The sequence below is a fragment of the Castor canadensis genome, chromosome X, assembly GCF_047511655.1.
Source record: "Castor canadensis chromosome X, mCasCan1.hap1v2, whole genome shotgun sequence".
Lineage (NCBI taxonomy): Eukaryota > Metazoa > Chordata > Mammalia > Rodentia > Castoridae > Castor > Castor canadensis.
Window position 1 is genome coordinate 144,712,009 of NC_133405.1, and position 19,526 is coordinate 144,731,534.

Sequence of the window (19,526 nt, forward strand, 5' to 3'; positions counted from 1 at the left end):
TGGTCGAACTCTCACATGTTCTGTGAGATATTTCAGTTCCTAATTTTCAAAATTCTTATGAGTAAGTATTAAGCACTTTAAATATTAGGGAGTACAATAGTGTAGGTTAATACTTTTTAATAAGGAAACTGACAAAGTAATTTACTTCTCATTTCTTTTTTTGATGGTACTGGGATTTGAACACAAGGCCTCATTCTTGCTAGGCAGGTACTCTACCACTTGAGCTACACTCCACCAATACTTTACTTCTCATTTCTGAAGATGTTCATGCCTACTGAGCCTAAGGATGACCTAATATCATTAATAATGTCCTAGTGTTAAATACATGTGCTGACTGAATAGGGAATAGGAATAGTATTTTGGTGCTTACATGGACCCTATCTGATTCATATGATCTAAGGGTTTTTTTTTCACATTGAAATTTAGAAATAATAATATTTCTAATGAATTTTCCTTCCAGAAAAAGCTCAGAAGCTCTGGCCTTGGTCCAAGTGGGTCTTATAGATCTACAGGATCCTACCCAAGCTCAGACTGTTGGTATTGATCGTGCCCTGCCCTTCTTAGGACCCAAAGGACCTCTTGGACCTGGGCTAATCTTTCTGAAGCAGCCACGACATTTTCAACCCCTGGTTCTTCCTATTTGTCTGGAGGAAAGTTTGGAGCAAGAGAAGAATATACAACTGTATGACTGCTGGTTACCCAGCTGGTCCCTCATGAGAGGTGAATAATGAAAAAGGCACTGGATTAGAATGGAATGATATGTTTGGAAAAATAGTAATATCCTTTCTTGAGTAACTGAGCATTTATTATATTTCTCTAATCTAGTCTAAAGCAAATCAACAAAATTCACAAACATTTCTTCTCTGTTTTCCATCAGGAAGTCCTGGAATTTTGCAAAAAAGGCACCTAAACATCCTGCAAGCCAGCACTTGTGCCCAGTTTTGGCCCAAGCTGAATGAATTTACTTTCTGTGTGGAGGCCAAGAAAGCTATGGGGGAGGCTGGCTGTAAGGTGACAATTAAAGGGAATGTGAAAGTCAGAAATAAAAAGGATTATCCTTCAACACCAAGATACCTCCTACCATCCTTCAGATAATCAATTGATACTCTGTTCTGTTCCCTCTTTCTTACAGGGTGACTTGGGGGCACCTTTGGTGTGCCATATACAACAAAAGGATACATGGGTACAGGTGGGAATCTTGAGTCACTTTGATGAACATTGCACAAAGCCCTATGTCTTCAGCCAAGTGAGCCCTTTCATTTTCTGGATCCAGGGAGTTACACGGCTCAGCCATGCACCATGGTCCCAACAAGGACCCATAACTACCTCTGCTTCCATCTCCCTTTCAGTCTCTCCTGCTAGGAATGCTTCAGTTTTAACCTCTACAACTGCTTCTATTCGACCACACTTCATTTCTCTGCCACAACCTCAGAGTAAGGCCCAATAAAATTATAGTAAGAGAAGTATAAGAAGGAAATTAACAAGGGATTGGAAATACAAAAGAGTGAAAGGAGAAGAGAAAACTCTTTTCTTGAGAAATGAGAAATGCATATTTTTAAAATTTATGAAATCTTTGGAGTGATTTATTTATTGGTCTAAAAAGGACCGTCATAGTTAACAATACTGTTTAACTTTCATAATGTTATAGAATATAGATGCCAGTGGTTATTAATATAATTATCTTGATTGATTACTCTGACATGTAGAATATTGCAATAACTTATCAACTTCTCGGGAGCAAAAAAGAGTAGGGCTAACAATGATACTCAAAAACTTATTCTTCTAACAGAGAGTACTCTTCTACTACTATATAGCACCTTGCATATGTGTTACAATAATTTTTATTAAAGACGTTTTGTTTTGTTGTCAGTGATAAATAATGATTTGTAGGCTCTTGTGTGCATTTATTTTACATTAGGGTTATTATCTTTCTTCTTCCCTTGACTATTCTGAAACCTATCACAATATCATCAATGACTATTTCTCATTGTTTACTTGATCTTACTGCCTTTGAAAAATATTTCAGTCCCAGAGTCTGTGTTTTAATCTGCTTAATAAGTATTTACTAGCTATCTCAAGTTGCCATATTATAGTGAATAATGATTTTTAAGCATAAGTGAGGCCATATCATTTCTTTGGTGATATTCTTCAAATCCTTTCTCACACAGATGAAGAAGTCTACAATCAGGATCTTATTTATGATTTTACCTTCATCTTTATCACTTTATTCTTTTCATAGTCAGATTGTTTTCATAAATTTTCTTTTTATCTAGGATTCATTAATCGTACAAGAGGATTTCAAGTGAAAATTCCATATATGCATACATTATATTTTGGTCAAGTTCTCTGTGCCCCCTTCTACTGCATATGAGTGAAAATGTGATACTTGGCTTTTTGAGCAGGGCTTATTTCACTAAATGTGATGAGCCCTAGTTCTACCCATTCCTACAAATAGCATAATTTCATTCTTTTCTATGGAGCAGCAATCTTTCATTGCATATGTATTCCCACTCGTTGACTAGAGACAATTTAAAATTGCTCTATAAATAAACAATGGGTATAGAAAGATAAGAGGAACTTTTTTTCAGGGAAATATCATAGCTGCAAAAGATACAGAAGCTCATGTTTCTAAGTCAAATTTTGAAATGTCAATGTGTTTTAAATGGATTGAAACATTTAAAATTAGAAAGCTATAACATTCTATGAAATTTATTCTTACTGGCTTTTTTTGCTTCTTTTTTTTTCATTTGTTGGTTGGTTGTTTTTGCTCAGCTTCAGCAGACCGTATTTCTCTGCGATATACTATGCCTTGGCAGGTTATGATCATCAGTTGTGGCAGTCAAATCTGCAGTGGCTCCATAATTAGCAGCTCTTGGGTTCTCACTGCTGCCCATTGTGTCAGGAACATGTAAGTTTATGTCCTGCTTCTTCAAATACTATATAATCCATTACCACCAAGTCAGTTTGTTTAAGCCTTCTTTGGGCAAATTTTGCTTTCTTTGTCCCCAAATCACCTCTTAGGTCCATTACTTATTTGTTTCAGGCAAACATTGAGTTGATTTAACATGTACCTCTATTAGTATTTTCTTCCGAAATCCTATTTCCCAAGTACTAACTTCTTGGTATCTTGATTTCTGTGGAGGTGAAATGCAAGGCTCATGTACCATATCTTAAAAAGACAAATGTGGTTTTTAAGAGTACAGGTTCTGTAGTGAATCCATTTTAAGTAATTTCTATGTATCCACATAGGAATCCAGAAGACACTATAGCGATACTGGGCCTTAGGCATCCTGGGGCACCTCTGAGAGTTGTTAAAGTAAGTACGATCCTACTTCACGAGAGATTCTGGTTGGTGAGTGGAGCAGCAAGAAATGATCTGGCTTTGGTACTCCTTCAAGAGGGCCAAAATTCCATTCAGATGTTAGCACCATTGGGGCACTTGAAGAATCTAAATAGCTCAGAATGTTGGCTTTCTGGGCCAAGAATTCTTAAACCAGGTTAGTGATTGTTTTGCTCATTAGGAGAGTAGCTTTAAAAAAATAAGGATTATACTTTTAACTTAAAGTTTAATAAGTCTTACAACAATTGTGCATATACCTAATTTTAGGAACTTAATTCAGATTAGAACCCTATTTGTACATGTATTTTTATTTCATTCAATGATTGTTTTGATGATGACTCAATAGGATTTTAAGGATATCGTAAGAGGAAGTTTATATGAACATTCAAATGTTGTAAATAAAACAGGGATGATTAGGTTCCAAACTCTTCTAACTTTGGAAAAAAGTTCTGTTTTGTTTTGGCATGTTTAGGAAATTGAATATTCACTTGAATTGGAATTTGGAGGGCTTTTTTTGGGGGGTGGTTGCTATATTAGGTTGAACTCAGGGCATTCACTGTGAGCCACTCCACCAGCCCTATTTTTATAAAGGGTTTTTTGAGATAGGGTCTTGTGAACTATGTACTTGGGCTGGGTTTGAACCACAATCCTGATCTCTGCCTCCTGAGTAGCTAGGATTACAGACGTGAGCTATCAACACCCAGCTGATTTATAAATCAAAATATACAACTTAATTTTCAGGAAATGAAATTTAAAAGTAATTATATTTGCTAAAATGACTCAAAAGAAATGTAAAATGAATGGAATGATTTGAAGGTAAGAAGCTAATGGTAGTGATAAGAAAATCAACAGAACTTCTTAGCATAATAACTTAGAGGTACATGTTTAAATCATCTTCTTAGCTGCTTCACTGTAACCTATATATTTAACTATTTGTACATTCTATTTTCCTAGGAGAGACAGATGAGAACCCAGAAATATTACAGATGCAGGTTATGGGAGCTTCAAGCTGTACGTACCTCTACCCAGACATAGGCAGTTCTATTGTTTGCTTCATTACTCAGGCCAAAGGCTATGACACAAATATGGTGAGCAGATGAGGTTTATTTTCTTTCCTTTTTTTTCAGAATCATGAAACTATAGCTTGTCCTTCTATAAAAATTTATCTTTGAATGATAAATATAAGAAAGTGAACACTTACTCAGTAAGAGTGAACACATGTTAAATAAATTGTAGAACTTCTAAATATGCTAATAATCTATATTATATCTGACACGTGCTCTTTATAATATATTCACATAAAACAACTGTTGGACATTTTTGTTATACTACACACAAGTTAGACATTTTATATATTTTTTCTTATAATTACATTACCCTTTATCTTAAGGTTCACTAAGTCCAACATTTTCTATTTTCTCAATTGTACAAGAGAACTGTATAGTTTAAATATCAAATATCTTATTTGTCATAATGATTTAGAACATATTTGGGAGAAGAACAATATACTTAATCATCTATATTACATCTATAAATCATAAAATCTAAGATTAAATAATAAACTAGGTTAATTAATTAAATCTGTCTCTACATTTGACTTTACAGGAGCCAGTGAGTCCAGGCAGTGCTGTTATGTGCAGACCAATATCTGGCAATGGCAAATGGAGACAGATAGGCTTCACCAGTCTCAAATCTCTAGCTACCATAGTGAGCCCACACTTCTCCTGGATTTTATCCACTTTAGCAAAGGCAGGCCATCCCCTAAACCAGGACCTTATGCCTTGGATAGAAAAACCTAAGTCCTCTGGTTTCCTTAAATATCCATCCACACTGCTACTTTCCTCAGCAATTATTATTGAAGCACAGATGTTTTTGTAGCCTGGTGACTAGAACAGGTAGTATACATCTGTTCATACTATGATAGCCAAGATACCTGAGGAATAAAGAGAAAATATTGATTTATGCCCTATAAGCTATTCCTACATATTTCTTTTCATCTTTCCCTGCATAATAAACGACTTATGCTTACTGCCTGAGTTAATGACTGTTCTTTGATTAACTATATTCATTTCAAATAAATCAAAGTTGTTATTTAACAAGTAAATGACTCCAGGTATGGGTTACCAGAAAATAAAGTTTTTACAAAGATAGGGAAATCAAACCTCAAAAAGACATTTGTAAATCTCCTAATCTACAAATTTATAATTTACAACTATTAACATACCTGATCTATTTTAAACCATCTGCATTTTCTTTTAAGACACAAAACAGTGATTATCCCTTTAGCAATTTATAAGGACTTGATTTGGAAAACATATGTTTTATCCCAACAAAATGGCACCTTTAATGAATAAACATAATTAGTTTGCATACTGTTAATAAATAATGCACACATGAATGAATACTATGAATAGTTTTAGTTACCTGCACTCAACCATGATCATTCATAGGAAAGAATACTACGTTTACATACTGTGCTATTGTGAGCAGCATGAAAAAATTGCCTGGAAACATGCTTCAACCTACCTAGGAGGCAAATTATCCTTTAATTCAGGATATATATGTGTATATGCTACTTGACCATTAGTCTCTATAGGAATTATCTCACTAACCACAACAAATCTAGTAGTATCACAATATAAATCATTCCTATTTAATTTAATAATCACCTCAAAGAACAGACTTTAATTATACTGTATGATACTACATTTAATTATTTTATATTTTATTTAGTTATTTACAGTGCCTGATGTATTCATTACATTTTATACATATTCATGTATATAAAATAATAGAAGAATATAAGCTTCACCATTAAGTACAGTTGTACATCAATGAATAGTATCAAAGTAAGTCTCCATTTTGTAAAGAAAGGAAGGTATGGTGAATAAAGATAAAGAAATGATAAAAGTATTATATAACAATAAGGAAAATATGAAAATATTGAAAAATTAAACTTGTGTTTGGGAGGGAACTGATTAAAGACAGTTCCACATAAAAAAGAAGTGATGATTACAATGGGACAGAAGAGAACTTATCCAAATGAAACTGACAGATAAAAAATATATAGTAGAAATATAGGATTAAGAACACTAAACATATTAAATATAATAAGAAATAATTAGCAACTATGTCTATTCCTACAGGAATCTATGCATTTCAGTTCTCATGTAAACCTAATAATTTAGTGAAACAAAGAAAAGAACACATTAATAAACTGTGAATTTAAAGTGGCATAATTATGATGCTAGATTTAAAATGTGCTATAGTCTTAAACTGAGGGTCTCATCAATAATGAAGAGGAAGGGTGGAAGGAAAAAAATCCACCAAATGTTCAGTCAAAAAGACTTCTGAAAGTATAGTACATTCTCACTAATGATGCCAAATATGGGGCATCATGTTTGTGTAACTGACACAACACTGTGAGTTTTCAAATTTTCTGCCCAGTACATGAGAAACACTGACAATATTGATCTATGCAGAAACTACTTAATTCTCAAAGAGAATCCAAATTAGTGTGGCAAGATCCAGTGTACCAAGTTGCCCCTGGATGATACTCTACTCATAATACTGATCCTAAGCAAAGATATGTGTGACAAAAGCAAAGCTTGAAGGACCTGGTCTCAAAGATCCAGCACTCCAAAAAAAGGGCTTATTAGTGGCAGGTGTCCAGGATTTAACCCCTCTTTGTTCATATAAAGTGCAGCTGGGAGTGGAAGCATGAGATTCAGGCTGTTAGACCAGAGGTTTAGAGCCAAGTTGCTTTGAATCAGAGGTGGAGATCATTTCTAGCCTATACAAACATAGAACATCACAATTGTCATTACGTATTACTCAGATTCTGCTTTGGAGTAGGGAACTGAGTGGCAGCACCACACATATGACCTTCTGTAAGAAATAATTATGTAGGAGTCTTGAGGTTGAAAATAGAGAGCAAATATTGTGTTCCTGCAGAGAAAATCCCAGTGACGTTGGCCAAATAGTGACTTTCTCGTGACATGTCACAATGCAACCTAAAATTAAAATTAATGACCTGATGTTTGTAGTAACATGGGTAGTTTTTACCATATAGGTTGTAGTTGGGCTCTAGGTTTCAGCTTTCTGCAGTGGAACTAAGCTGTGCAAAAGGTCAGATACCTGCCTAAAAACTTTCATGTGGAGAGCCTTAATAGTCCCTTTATTAAATAGCAAGTGACCTAATGTCTCATGGGAGTTTTTGTCCTGCATGAGGTCATTGGGTCACCTAGTGGTTCCAGGGATTGGAGTTTGCTACACTGTTCCTTTCTGCACTGCCAACTCTGGCAATGTGTAGTATTTGCCCAGGAATCTGAGCTTCAGACCCTGGGGGTACTGCCTGATGGTTGGACAAGGCTAATGACTGGACCTTCTGTTCCTTTCTTACAGGGTCCTAACAGCACCCACACTTTCACATTGAAACAGTACCTTTCAGATAGAACCAGTCTTATATGAATGGTGGGGCCTGGAGGGCATCTAGGGTCACACATTGCTAATGTGCTTATAACCCAGCAGGGTACAGTCATATGTACACATTGGTTCAGCATGAATCAGCCTAGGTGTATTAGGAGGCTACACAACCACACAATAGGGTACGTGACACTAACAGTGCATATTGTAACCCATTGCCAACAAAAAACAAGAAGAAAGATAGGGCTAGCTCTCAATGGCATTGCATGGCGTTATCCTGTGAGATTCCCTGCAGGATGTTTCTTTTCAACTCTTTCAGTAGACAGTCAATAATTTTGCTACACTTCCTTTCCAAGCTTTCCCTTTTGTCTGAGGTCACTATCCCAGGTCGTAAAACAAGTACCAATCAAGAAGTTGTCCCATATTTATACCTAACATAACTATGACAATGCCATAAAACCACCCATTTTTTTTCTGATTGTGCATGCTGTCCAATAGAGTGCCTGCACACTCATATTATAAAGCCTCTGAGCCCTCTTAACATGAGAATCCTTGTGCACTGGTGGCACAGTGTGACAGTAAGAGAAAAAAAAAAGAAAATTATCATCCAAAATGTAGGATGGCATGGAAAATGGGCTACCTGTGATCAAAGAGAAGTCTGCACCTCTGGGCCATCTTCCCTTTCAGTGGAGACTATGCTTGTGCATTCAGTAAACTGGGCTGGGCTTGGAGTTCCTGCAGCTGCTTGATTGCCCCTTCCTTGCTGTGCCATGTGGTATTCCACACAGGGATAACTGATGACATACTCTTCCTGCTACTGCCCTGCTCCACTGCCGTTAAGACCTCCCCCACCTCCATGACCTACAACACCACCAGCCACTTCCTCCCATAACACCGCCCACTCCATCTCTACCAAGGCTTCAAGTTGCATCAGAAGCTCTTCAGGAAACAACCTGTCTCATCTTGGACTACAGACATTAACTTCATTGCCTAAGGCTCCCGCCCTGGGGTTCTGTTCTGTAGCTTGAGAAAGCCCACTCCAGATGAAAGGCCACTTGGTGGGCAGATCTTGTCCTGAGCTCCTTTGGAGTCCCACAGTGCTCATACTCCCTTCTTGGCATCATGCTAGGGTGCTAATCCTCAGCATGCACAACTAGTACCTAGGTAACAGCCTGAATTAGCAGTTCTCCAAGTCTATCACTCAATGGAGACTGCTTATGGGACATACCTTGTGAAATTTAACAAGTCTCTGTCTTGACTGCCTATACTCACCCATTTGTGAATCATCTTGTGCATGAACGAATTGGCTCTTGCTTTAGTTTAATGAATGGATGTGGCAGTGTGTGATGGTGTTACTCCTCATAAGTCTCTAACAAATTTCTACTTGTGTCTAACACACAACATACTGCATATTTGAAATTTGTGTCCTGATAAGAAGTTGCCACCAGGGATTGCTGTGATACTGACTGAGGTTCTGACTAGCAGCATTTCATAAGCATCATCTGGTGTTGACAAATATACATTGCTGACCTTCGAGATTTTGGGGTATATCTTAACCACCACTCCTCCATCCACTATCATGGTGAACCAGGAAGATCCTGATGTTGAATCCTTGTTGATATTTCAACATGAATAGCAGAATAGTTGCCTGGTGAGCATTGGAAGAGAGATTAAAATCAATAGACCAGGCAGTAGAAGAAATGGAGACTGGAGGAGAAGGGAACAGGAGAATGAAGAGAGCAAAAAGAAAACAATTGCAAGGCAAGAACAGGAAGGTAAACCCAGTGTAGTTGGGGAAAATTAAGGTTGGTAATTTGTGACCATCCAGAAGGATGCAGCTGGTTGTGATAGAAAGTGTGAAAACCAGTTTCAGTGTTGTCTTTATGAAACAGGAAGAGAAATAAATGCACTGTGCTTACCAGAGCTTTCAAATTACATTGCATGAGAATTTTGGCATTCACAACCAAAAGACCTGTCTTTTAGTCACTTTTGGGTTCATTGCCCAGTATGTTTTTCTTGTGCTTCCACTTGCTGTCTCTTTGCATTACTGAAAGTGTAATTAAGGGCTCAAAGGAAATAGGTTATATGTGCACAGAAAGACCCTGATGTAAAGAAAGCACTTAGAGGATAAGTTTTGTGTTAGTTTTGGAATTCCATTTACTTTTGTCTACTGGAGAATTCCACAGGGAACATACAAAAACCTGATCTTGTTGTCTGGAAAGTGTGCTTTCTCATAGTGGGAGCTGCATTCTTCTACATTTCTCAGTCTAATTCAATGGAATCCACACACCAACAGAATTACCCTTCATAGAGAAAAGGTGAGATCAAGAAGAATTAACCTAGAAGGTAACACACATGCACAGGAAATCAATGCGAGTCAACTCCCTGTATAGCTATCCTTATCTCAACCAGCAAAAACCCTTGTTCCTTCCTACTATTGCTTACACTCTCTCTTCAACAAAATTAGAGATAAGGGCAAAATAGTTTCTGCTGGATATGGAAGGGATGGGGGGGAGAGGGAGAGGGTAGGAGGGGTAAGGGAGGGGATGGGGGCAGGGGGGAGAAATGACCCAAGTGTTGTATGCAGATATGAATAATAAAAAAAAAAGAATTACCCTTCAACAATTCCATTGGCACAACCCTTATTTGTTGGATACACACACACACACATACACACACAGAAAACATTCCTGTTAAATCACCTGCTGTGACCACAACCTCCATTCACAGTAAATCCTGAAGTCTCCCTAAGGATGTAACAATCTTCTAGGTGTTCTACTTGCCACACAAAAACTACAAATGAAAGTGTTTGTGAAAATTCATCTATGCTTTGTCTTGACCCAGTGATGGGAGATCAGTTTTGTTAAAAAAATATGTTTCTGCACACAATGATGTTTTTTCTTTCCCTTTTTTTTGTGTGCCTAATGCCTTCACTTCCAGGAAGTGCTGATCAAATAAAATGGACCAAAAAAATTGTGATCACCTAGATTTTAGGTTTAAGAAAAAAACAACTTAGTGTGCTTCTCCCAATAAATTGGACCGTGACAACATTTTCCTATTTCCAGTTAAGGGGAGTCATGGGCTAACTCTGAAAAGCACATAGAGGCATGGAGTTGGTAAAGCTGTAGCAAAAAAGACCTATCAATTCCTGTACATGTGGAAATTGGTATTCTAAGAAGACAGACCATATATCTCATGCACTTCATTTACCTGCCTGTCTACTTGCCTCATGTCTGAGAGGATCAGCAGTGATCAGTATTCATGTCAAAGGTTGCAGGACAGCTGCTTATCACTAGTGAATTGAATGGAGAGGATAAATATGCAGCACAGGAACTACCAGTTAGGTGATTTGTGTCTGCTTTCATAGATTTTGTGTGCAAAATATGTGGTTAGAAGGAATTCCTCATGGTGACAAAGTAAACATGGAAAGGGAAGGAGTTTAACACTGGTGTAAACACATCTTAGTCCAAAGCAAGAAGAAATGTCCAGCCCATACTGTGCAAAGCCCAGCCTCAGCTGTGGTGGAGGAAATCCCTTGCCTGGTGGAATGCTTCTCCCAGGATCACATCTGCTTTGGCAAGGCAATTGAGGGTTGCCAGGTTTAAGTTTAGTCATGGTATCCCTAATCAGTATTCACATTCTGCAGTCTAATGCAAATTGACATCAGTGACAGGGAATCCACTCAACATTACTGGCTTGTGGTACTTCTGTCTTCCTGCCATTTCACAAGGGGAAAAACAGGTTAGTGCAGAATCCACATGACCCCAAATCACTGAAAGCTACCCACATATTTTTCAAAGTGGGCAGACAGTGTGTCTAGTAGAGCAGTGGCTTAAAAGAAAACACACATCCTGTTGTAATATGGAGGGAAGCATGGGTTCCTCACAGACTACCCATGGGGCAACCCTCACTTGATAAAGATTAGCCAAGTTCTTTTTCTTATGTCCTCCCAATACACTCCATGCCTGAACCTCAGGTTGATTCATGACATCAAGTCCAATGAGCTAAAGGCTTATCACCCTTATAACTGGCTTCTTCTCGGTAGTATCCCTTGTAATCCTTGGACAGAGCAGATACTGCAGACACCTCTTTCCTTCTGAGAATAGATGTCAACCATATGGTAGTCTCCTCTTCTTGGAGAGAATCCTGATCTGTGACCCCTACACTGTTACAAAAATCAGCTTGTGCTTCCCTTTCCCAGGCTTGGAACTCTGCACATAAGGACTGCCATGCAGTAAATAAAACAACCACAAATTGTGGTCTTTATCTTGTTGGTCCTCTTCATTTCTCACAGAAAGTAATAATGATGTAGATGCATTTATCAAGGACTCAGGCCATGAGAGGTGGATGGTATAGTCTCTGTACATTTGACAAGAGTGTGACCTTCCTGCCATCTTGTCTATGCTTGAGAGCTTTGATGCCTGTGTTGTGCAGCTATTTCAGAAGAACTGATGGAGAGTATCCAAAATTGTTGCAATTGTCTTTATTGAGAGAGCTGGTTTGTCATGTATGGGAATCAACAGAGCAAGGTAAAATATAGACCTACTCACAGTTACAGTGCCACACAACTAAAAACTTCATTTAGCTTGATTTCTGATTAGAGAACAGTGATGCTACTCTTCTGCCCAATCTGGGCAAGGAGGACATACCAAAATGTGTTCTCAATAAACATCCTCATGAGCAAATTTCAAATATACCCCAGGCTAAGGAAAGAATTCCAAGAGTAGAGTGCATTTTGTTGGCACTGGCAGGATTCAGTTGTTCTCTCACAATGTAATTGGGACACTCTCAGAGAATGTGAAGACTCAGGGTACTATCTTTGTGGCAGTGTGTAAGTAGATATAGTAAGGGCCTTGGGGAAATCATATCTACAGTGAGGTAGGTCTTGCTGTAGATCCTAAAGCATCTTCAAATGGAGTTCAAAATCAATTAGCATTCATGCTAGCCCATATCACAGTGTGGTCCTTTACAGTGTATGAGTTCCAAATAACTCCCAGTTCAAATCCCACTGCACTTCCTTTGGCTACTGATTTTGTGTCTACACACAGTGCATGATTTGGGGTCATACACAGGATGTACAGTGGGGCCTTAATGATCATGCTGACAGGTTTGCATGCCCAGCTTGTTTTTCACCTCTGTTGCCTTCCATTGTTTCTCAAGATGCCTTCTCCCTATGGTTGTAGGCAGGGTATTGAGCCACAAATAGTTGATGATGATCTGGTAGGGAGTGGAACAGTGTAAAGGGTATGGGGCCCATCCCAGTGAGATTGGGAAACCCCAAGTCTCACAACACTACATCCAGAAACTCAACCTCAGCAATCCTCTTGGAGCCTGGGCCCTTGTGGGCTGTTAGCCATTCCAAAAAGGTCAGGTCTGTGGCATGCAGTCACCAGCTGGAACTTCACCAGATTATGCTTGAATTCCCAACCCACCAGATTATGCTGGAAGCCCCTTTTCACATCCTGAAGTGTCAGAGTCCATGCACTGTGAGTTCAGAAATAATACTCTAATATCTAGGAACCATTCCAGTAGAAATGTCTTACCATTGACACTTAGATCTTACTCTTTAATGTTCATGAGATTCTGGAAGTAGGTGTTCACAAGGAAGAAAAGCATCATGTTCCTCCACCAGTGAGACTGGGAAGGAATGTAGGAACGTCTTCTCCAGGTTGACTCAATGGAGAGCTTGTGTGCTGATACAGCGTACTTTGTATTCCCAGTTATCAAAGTTAAAACACAGACCTCCAAGATCCACATAAAATTGAGCAGGTCCTCATTTTGGTCACAGATGGTGCCTGACATCTCTGGGCAGTTCACCAGCTATAATTTTGATCAAAAGTCATGCTGAGATATGGATGGAATTCTGTAAGCAACTGAGTCAATCTGTTGGGCAAGGAGCTATGGGGCCCAGGAGCTGACAGGCATTTAAAAGAAATTTGTATGCTACAAAGGATCTTCTGTGGTCCTTTCTTATGGAATCCTATGAGTACCTTCACTATCACATAGAAATAGGCCCTTTTATGTGGAACCAATCCAAATTCCCACATGGTGAGGCCTTGAAATCATCTAGGATCATGCATTGTTAATGTAACTACAATCTGGTAGGGCACATTTAAATGCTTACATTGGTCCAGGCTGAATCCATCCCAGGCATCCTAGGTTGCTACACACCCAGGAAAGAGAGTGTGTGAACCTGACAGTGCAAGTTCTTGCCCATTGCCAACAATAAGGGAGAGAAAGATGAGATAAGCTCTCAGGAGTGTTTCGTGTCAGAATAATGGCTATGCTTCTGAGATATTCCCTGTAGTTCTCCTTTCAAGTAATTATGCTAGGCTTCCTTACAAGCTTTATTTTGTTCCTGCATCTCTATCCCAAATCATAAGATAAGAACTCATCCCAAAATTCTCACATACTTTCTCCTCATAATTATGCCAATGCCATCAAACCACCTGTTGTTTGCTCTGATTGTGCATCATGAGCAGTGGAGCCTTCTAATCCCAGCACTGCACTGACCCTCACCAACACTTACACCAGCAACCTTATGCTTGGGTTTGTAACTGAAAAAAACTTTGTGCTGAGTTTGTAACTGAAAAAAAAGAGCTCTCTTCTAAAATGCAGGGATGTCTTGGATAATGGGTGGTCTGTGACCAAGGTGACAGCTATACCTCAGGGCCATCTTCCTCTTCAGTAGAGCATATGTCCTGTTGACTTTTGTATTCTGTGTGCTGATCTATGCTTGGAGGTCTTGCAGCTTCTCCATGGCAGAATGGAATTGGGGGGGGCCCTTTCTTTGTTCCTAGGATCAAGAAAATATGCTCCTCCTACTGCTGCCGCAACCAGCTGTATTTTGGTTAGGCTCTCCACCATCTCCACATCCTCCCCTACTGCCACCCTCTCTATCTCTATCAAGCCTTTCAGTGCATTGGACCAACAGGAGGAAATGGAGATCCTGTCTCATTACAGCCTCCAGACCCTGAATGCCAGCTCAGTCCTCCCCAGCTCTGGGGTGTTGCTCAGCAGCCTGAGTATGGCCACTCTAGCATGACCACCAATGTAGAATTCATTGCTTGCTCCTCTGGAACCCCACAGAGAGAGTCCACATTTCCTTTACTCACCATGCAGGGATACTGGCCCTGAGAACAGCTGTGACCAGGGCAACAGGCTAATAGAGCAGTAACCCTCTGGAACTCCTGGGAGACTGCAGTGGAGGTGGGTCTTCAGGGATTAACCCCTCTCAAATGCACTTAAATCACCAGTTGGGTGATGGCAAGTCCTGCAGGCTGTCACACTTGTGGTTGGCAGATGAATGCCTTCTTAGAAAGGTGGGAAGTTTCTTTAGGTACCAGTCAGCCTCTGTTTTGGAACAGGATGCTGAATGACAGTACCATGTCCAGGAAATGACACTGGTGGGTCTGCACTGAGTAAGAAACTGCAAACAGTGGGTCTCTGAACAGTAAAATTCCATGTGTCTGGTCAAATACATGTTTTCTGTGTCATGTCACAGTGCAGCTAATGGCAGCCTAAACAGTGTAGAACAAGTTTGAAATGACATGGTTAGTTTTCATAGGACTGCCAAAGAGAGGGGTTGGTGCTGGTTTCAGCTTCCTGCAGTGGAATTCATCTGGACAAGAGGGCAGATAGCTGTCAAGACACTTTCAAGCTGAGAACCCTAATGGTCTTAGGGACTGTTCCCTTCTTTTGCAAAAACAAGATCCTCATGCCCAGTGGTCTTAGTTGTTGCTAAGTGATGATGGAGATTCTTGACTGCCTGTGTTCACTTCACTATGAAGCACCTTGTGGATGAGAAAAAAGGACTCTTGCTTTTGGTAGAATAAATGGATGTGGCAGTGCCTCCTGGGACCCCTTCTCATGGTTCTTGACCTAAAAGAAGTGTTCTTGTTCATGTCTGAAACAACAGCATACTGCATGATTGTAACTTGTGTTTCCATGAGAACATGTCACCTGGGATTGATACAGATACTGACTGAGGTTCCAGGATGGTACCTCATATCCACATTTATGAGCATGGCCTGGTGCCATGACTCCTGCATGGACTACACATATGGATCAGACACTCTGTCATGGCCAACCAGGAAGATTCTGATGGTGAGTCCAGGTTGATAAACAACGTGAATTGCAGGAACCTTGTCTGGAAGGCATGACAGACAGATGCAGATACAGATTAAAATATCGTGCATTAGGAGAAATGAAGAATGGAGGAAAAGGAAATGGGAGAAGCATGGGGAGACAGCCCACATAAAAACTCAAGGTGGCCTGGATTCTTGATTGGAAAACACTTCTACTACCCTGACTTCCACCATGGGCAGAAAGGACATAACACCCAATGATATCCTCAAACACCCTCATCGAAAAACTCAAAATTTCCCAACCTAAAGGAAGTATTCTTGGAGCAATGTGCATGTTGTTGGCAGGGTTCAAATGTCCTCAGAGAAAGAACATTATACACCCAACTACTTGAAGTCAGGGAGTAGATAGAGCCTTTGTGGCAATATGTGTAGTGACATAGTGACAGAAGGCTCTGACTCCAGCACTTGCTGCTCACCCATATTATTCTCTATTGACTCTGAGGATGATATCATCTTCCCTAGGATAGTAGTTCAGGGGATTAAGCCACAAGTCTTTGGTGATGTTCTTGAAGGGAATGGTTGTTAGGTAAAGGAGTTAGCTCGTTATCTTGGGACTTCCCAAAGTCTCACAAGATCACATCTAGAAGCCCAACCTCAGCAATTGTATTGGAGCCTGAAATAAAGGTGGTGACAGTGTCAGAGTTCATGCACTGTTAGTTCAAATACAATCCCCAATAGGTAGGCATGCATCCAGGGAGAACTCTTTTCCTAGTAATGCTGAGATTATACTCCTCAGAAATCACAGGGTCCAAGAAGTAGTATTTGTCACAGAAGAAAAACATCACCCTTTATAAGTGGTTGGCCTGGGGCAGTTGTTCTACCTGTGAGACTGGAAAGGATGCAGGGCAGTCTTCTCCAGGTCTACTCTGTGGAGAGCTTGTATCCCGGAAGGACTCATTTCCTCTTCCCAATTCTCCATGATCAACTCCTCACCTCCAAATTTCACATAATGTTGAGCAGCAAGTCTTCAACTTGGTTGGTGACTATGGCTGACATCTCAGATTTTTCAACAGCTGCGTTTGGTCAAGGAGCCTACTGAGTGAAGGAAGGGATTCTAGAAGAAACTGAGTCAATCTGCTGAGAAAGGAGTTTGTGGGTCAGATGTGCTCCAGAACAGGTCAACAATGAAACTTTTCATCAGACACCAGATCATTGAATCACCTCAGAGCTACAGGACCTTAAGGACCAATGTTGCTATTATGTTTAACAGTAAGGGAAGCCATGTTAGGTCCAGACTCCCTCCCACTACAGGTGGTTTACTGGAAACACCACAATGCACACAAAGGACTAACAAAGGGATTGTTGTTAAACATTGTCTTTGGGTGGCTAGGACAGTTGGGTGGACTAATGATCTAACCATAGCTTATCTCCTTTAGTTGCACAGGAACTGCATTCTTTAATGACCCACAAGAAAATTTCCCCATACAGCATCCTTCCTCTTACTTTTCTACCTGATTTTCCTGTATCTAATGTAACCCTGTACACAGCAGTGCATTCTAGTTAATGCTGGAAACCTACCTCAGCAGGCTGAATAAAGCCTGTGCTGATGTGGAGCCATCTCCTGATGCTCCTTCTGTGCCTCTCTTTCATCTAACATTTGGTGACAAAACCTGGGACTGATGTGTGGGTCACTTGTCAGAACTTGCAGTGGGAAGCAGTTGGCAGCAGTAGCTTGTCCCATACAAATTCCAAAACCTTGAGCAGAGACTGGTGTCATCCTCCCCTGTCCTCTGATGCTTCTCCCTCTCTTTTCATCACTTGATCTCTCCTATCTTTTTCTCTGTCTCCTTTTTTTGATGGAATGTCAGGGACCACACCCCATCCCTGGACGCCCATCCAACACCAGGCAGCCTTCAATTTGGTGAGTTTTCCCTTTTCCAGGTTTCTCTCACACTGACTCTCAGAGTCCAGGACTCTATCTTAGAAATCCCAATGCTGGACAAGGGACTCCTTCCTTACTTGGTGTACTTACCTGTTATTTTTGAAAGCCACTCAAAAAATTCAGGGGAACTCCCTCATAGGCATAGGTTGGGAGGATATTCTGGCCCTCTGATATGTCTGTCCTACTAAGTAGGACCACTGAGGACATTACTCACTGCTTTTTCCACAAAAATGGGCCAGAACTCTGGTTGTGATGGACAGTCTGCTGGGATGTCTCCTCAAAAGCCTCCAAACCATGGGTCTCACAGAAATAATTAGGCACAAAGGGCTGATTTTGTACTGCAACACAATGGGTCCTGCTATAAATTAGACAATTGTAACTATTGACAAGAACAGAACACTTTCAATTTCCAAATTCAGTGCAATCTCAAAAACTACCTCCAACATTATGGGACATGGTCTAAGGTTCCCTTCTATACAGGCCTTTGTTTAACTACACTCTAGACCCTTCACCTGTCTTTCTTGTGTTTCTTTATTATATTCTCTTCCTAAAGAAAAATCCTTCTCTGCTTTCTCCATCTTCCATTAAAAAACCCTCCTCCTCATATTCTGACTTCAATCCAGTTCTATATTAACCTTTCCCTTTCCGTCGTGTCAAAAGGTATGAAAAGAGTTGAACTCTAAAACACTTCTCTCTAAAGATCCCTTAGCCATGATGAAGGCCTCTTTCACCACTCCTACTAAGTAGCCTGTTCTTGTCTCCTCCCTGGACTGGCCATTCCAGTCAGGACAACAGAGACAGAGAAGGTTGGGGAGAAAAAAAAAGTCCTACTTGAATTACATTGTCAGTGTTCTCAGCCTCCCCATTGACTCACAGCATCCCAAGTTTAAAAACATAAATTCAGTTAAAAATCTAAATCTCAGCATATGGCTGAGGATTGGAGCTGCTTTTCTGTCCTGATCTACTAAACTTCTTGTACCTAACTCTAAACTTCTAAATCTGACTAAGCACTCTACTAAAAATTTTTTCCTGTAAGTTTTGTCTTTTAAGTCTTGCACTTGAGATGGGCTGTTTTCTCACTGCAGACCTGTCAAGATTGGGAGATGGAACAGATCCTATCCAGGTCACTGCAGGTGGTGACCCTGGAGTGGCAAGCCTGCTGTCTTGGCCAAGGTACCACACAGTTATGGTTATGGAACCATAACCTTTAGTGATACCTATACACAGGCTACAGAACCAAGGAAAATATTTTAATTTTCTGTCTAAGCTTTTGTTTATCTCCTACAAGTGACCCATGTATTTAAAAATTGGGAAGACAGTCTTACAGATTATGGCCTTAGCTAAAAAGCAAAAGGACAGTATTCCTGGCTTCTACTATGGATTCTGTAAGGCTTTGGGATTTTGTTAATATTTAAAGACCCATTCTCGGAAATTAACTTTTTTTGGGGGGGGGGTGGCAAAAAGGTTTTTATTTCTGTTCATAGGGCTGGAGTTACACTGTGGGGACACACCAAGGCCAAAATTCAGCTGCATCTTGAAACCCTGCCTGGTGGGGGCGCTGTGACCTCGGACCAGTGACCTATCCTCTCTGGGCTTCATTTCCTCTCTCTCTTTTTTTTTTTTTTTATTCCTATGTGCATACAATGTTTAGGTGTGGTGGTTACACAAGAGACCAAAAGTAGTAGGCTCATGGTCCAAGAATGGTGTCAGGGAACAATACAACATCCTAACT

At 40.0% G+C, this 19,526-nt stretch overlaps 1 protein-coding gene across 1 annotated transcript; it reads left to right on the forward strand.

Moving 5' to 3' along the window:
* Nucleotides 1–619: 619 nt before the first annotated feature.
* Nucleotides 620–5,369, forward strand: LOC141419595 (serine protease 52-like). The gene is made up of 7 exons (XM_074062663.1): nt 620–720; nt 878–1,011; nt 1,133–1,433; nt 2,773–2,908; nt 3,250–3,497; nt 4,295–4,428; nt 4,946–5,369. Exons 1-7 carry the CDS (start codon nt 714–716, stop codon nt 5,216–5,218), a joined length of 1,233 nt encoding a protein of 410 aa, XP_073918764.1. The 5' UTR covers nt 620–713; the 3' UTR covers nt 5,219–5,369.
* Nucleotides 5,370–19,526: the final 14,157 nt, after the last annotated feature.

Coding starts and splice junctions, on each gene's coding strand:
- LOC141419595 (XM_074062663.1), top strand. Junction 1,434..2,772: donor TTCTCTGCCACAACCTCAGA/GTAAGGCCCAAT, acceptor GTTTTTGCTCAG/CTTCAGCAGACCGTATTTCT. Junction 2,909..3,249: donor GCCCATTGTGTCAGGAACAT/GTAAGTTTATGT, acceptor GTATCCACATAG/GAATCCAGAAGACACTATAG.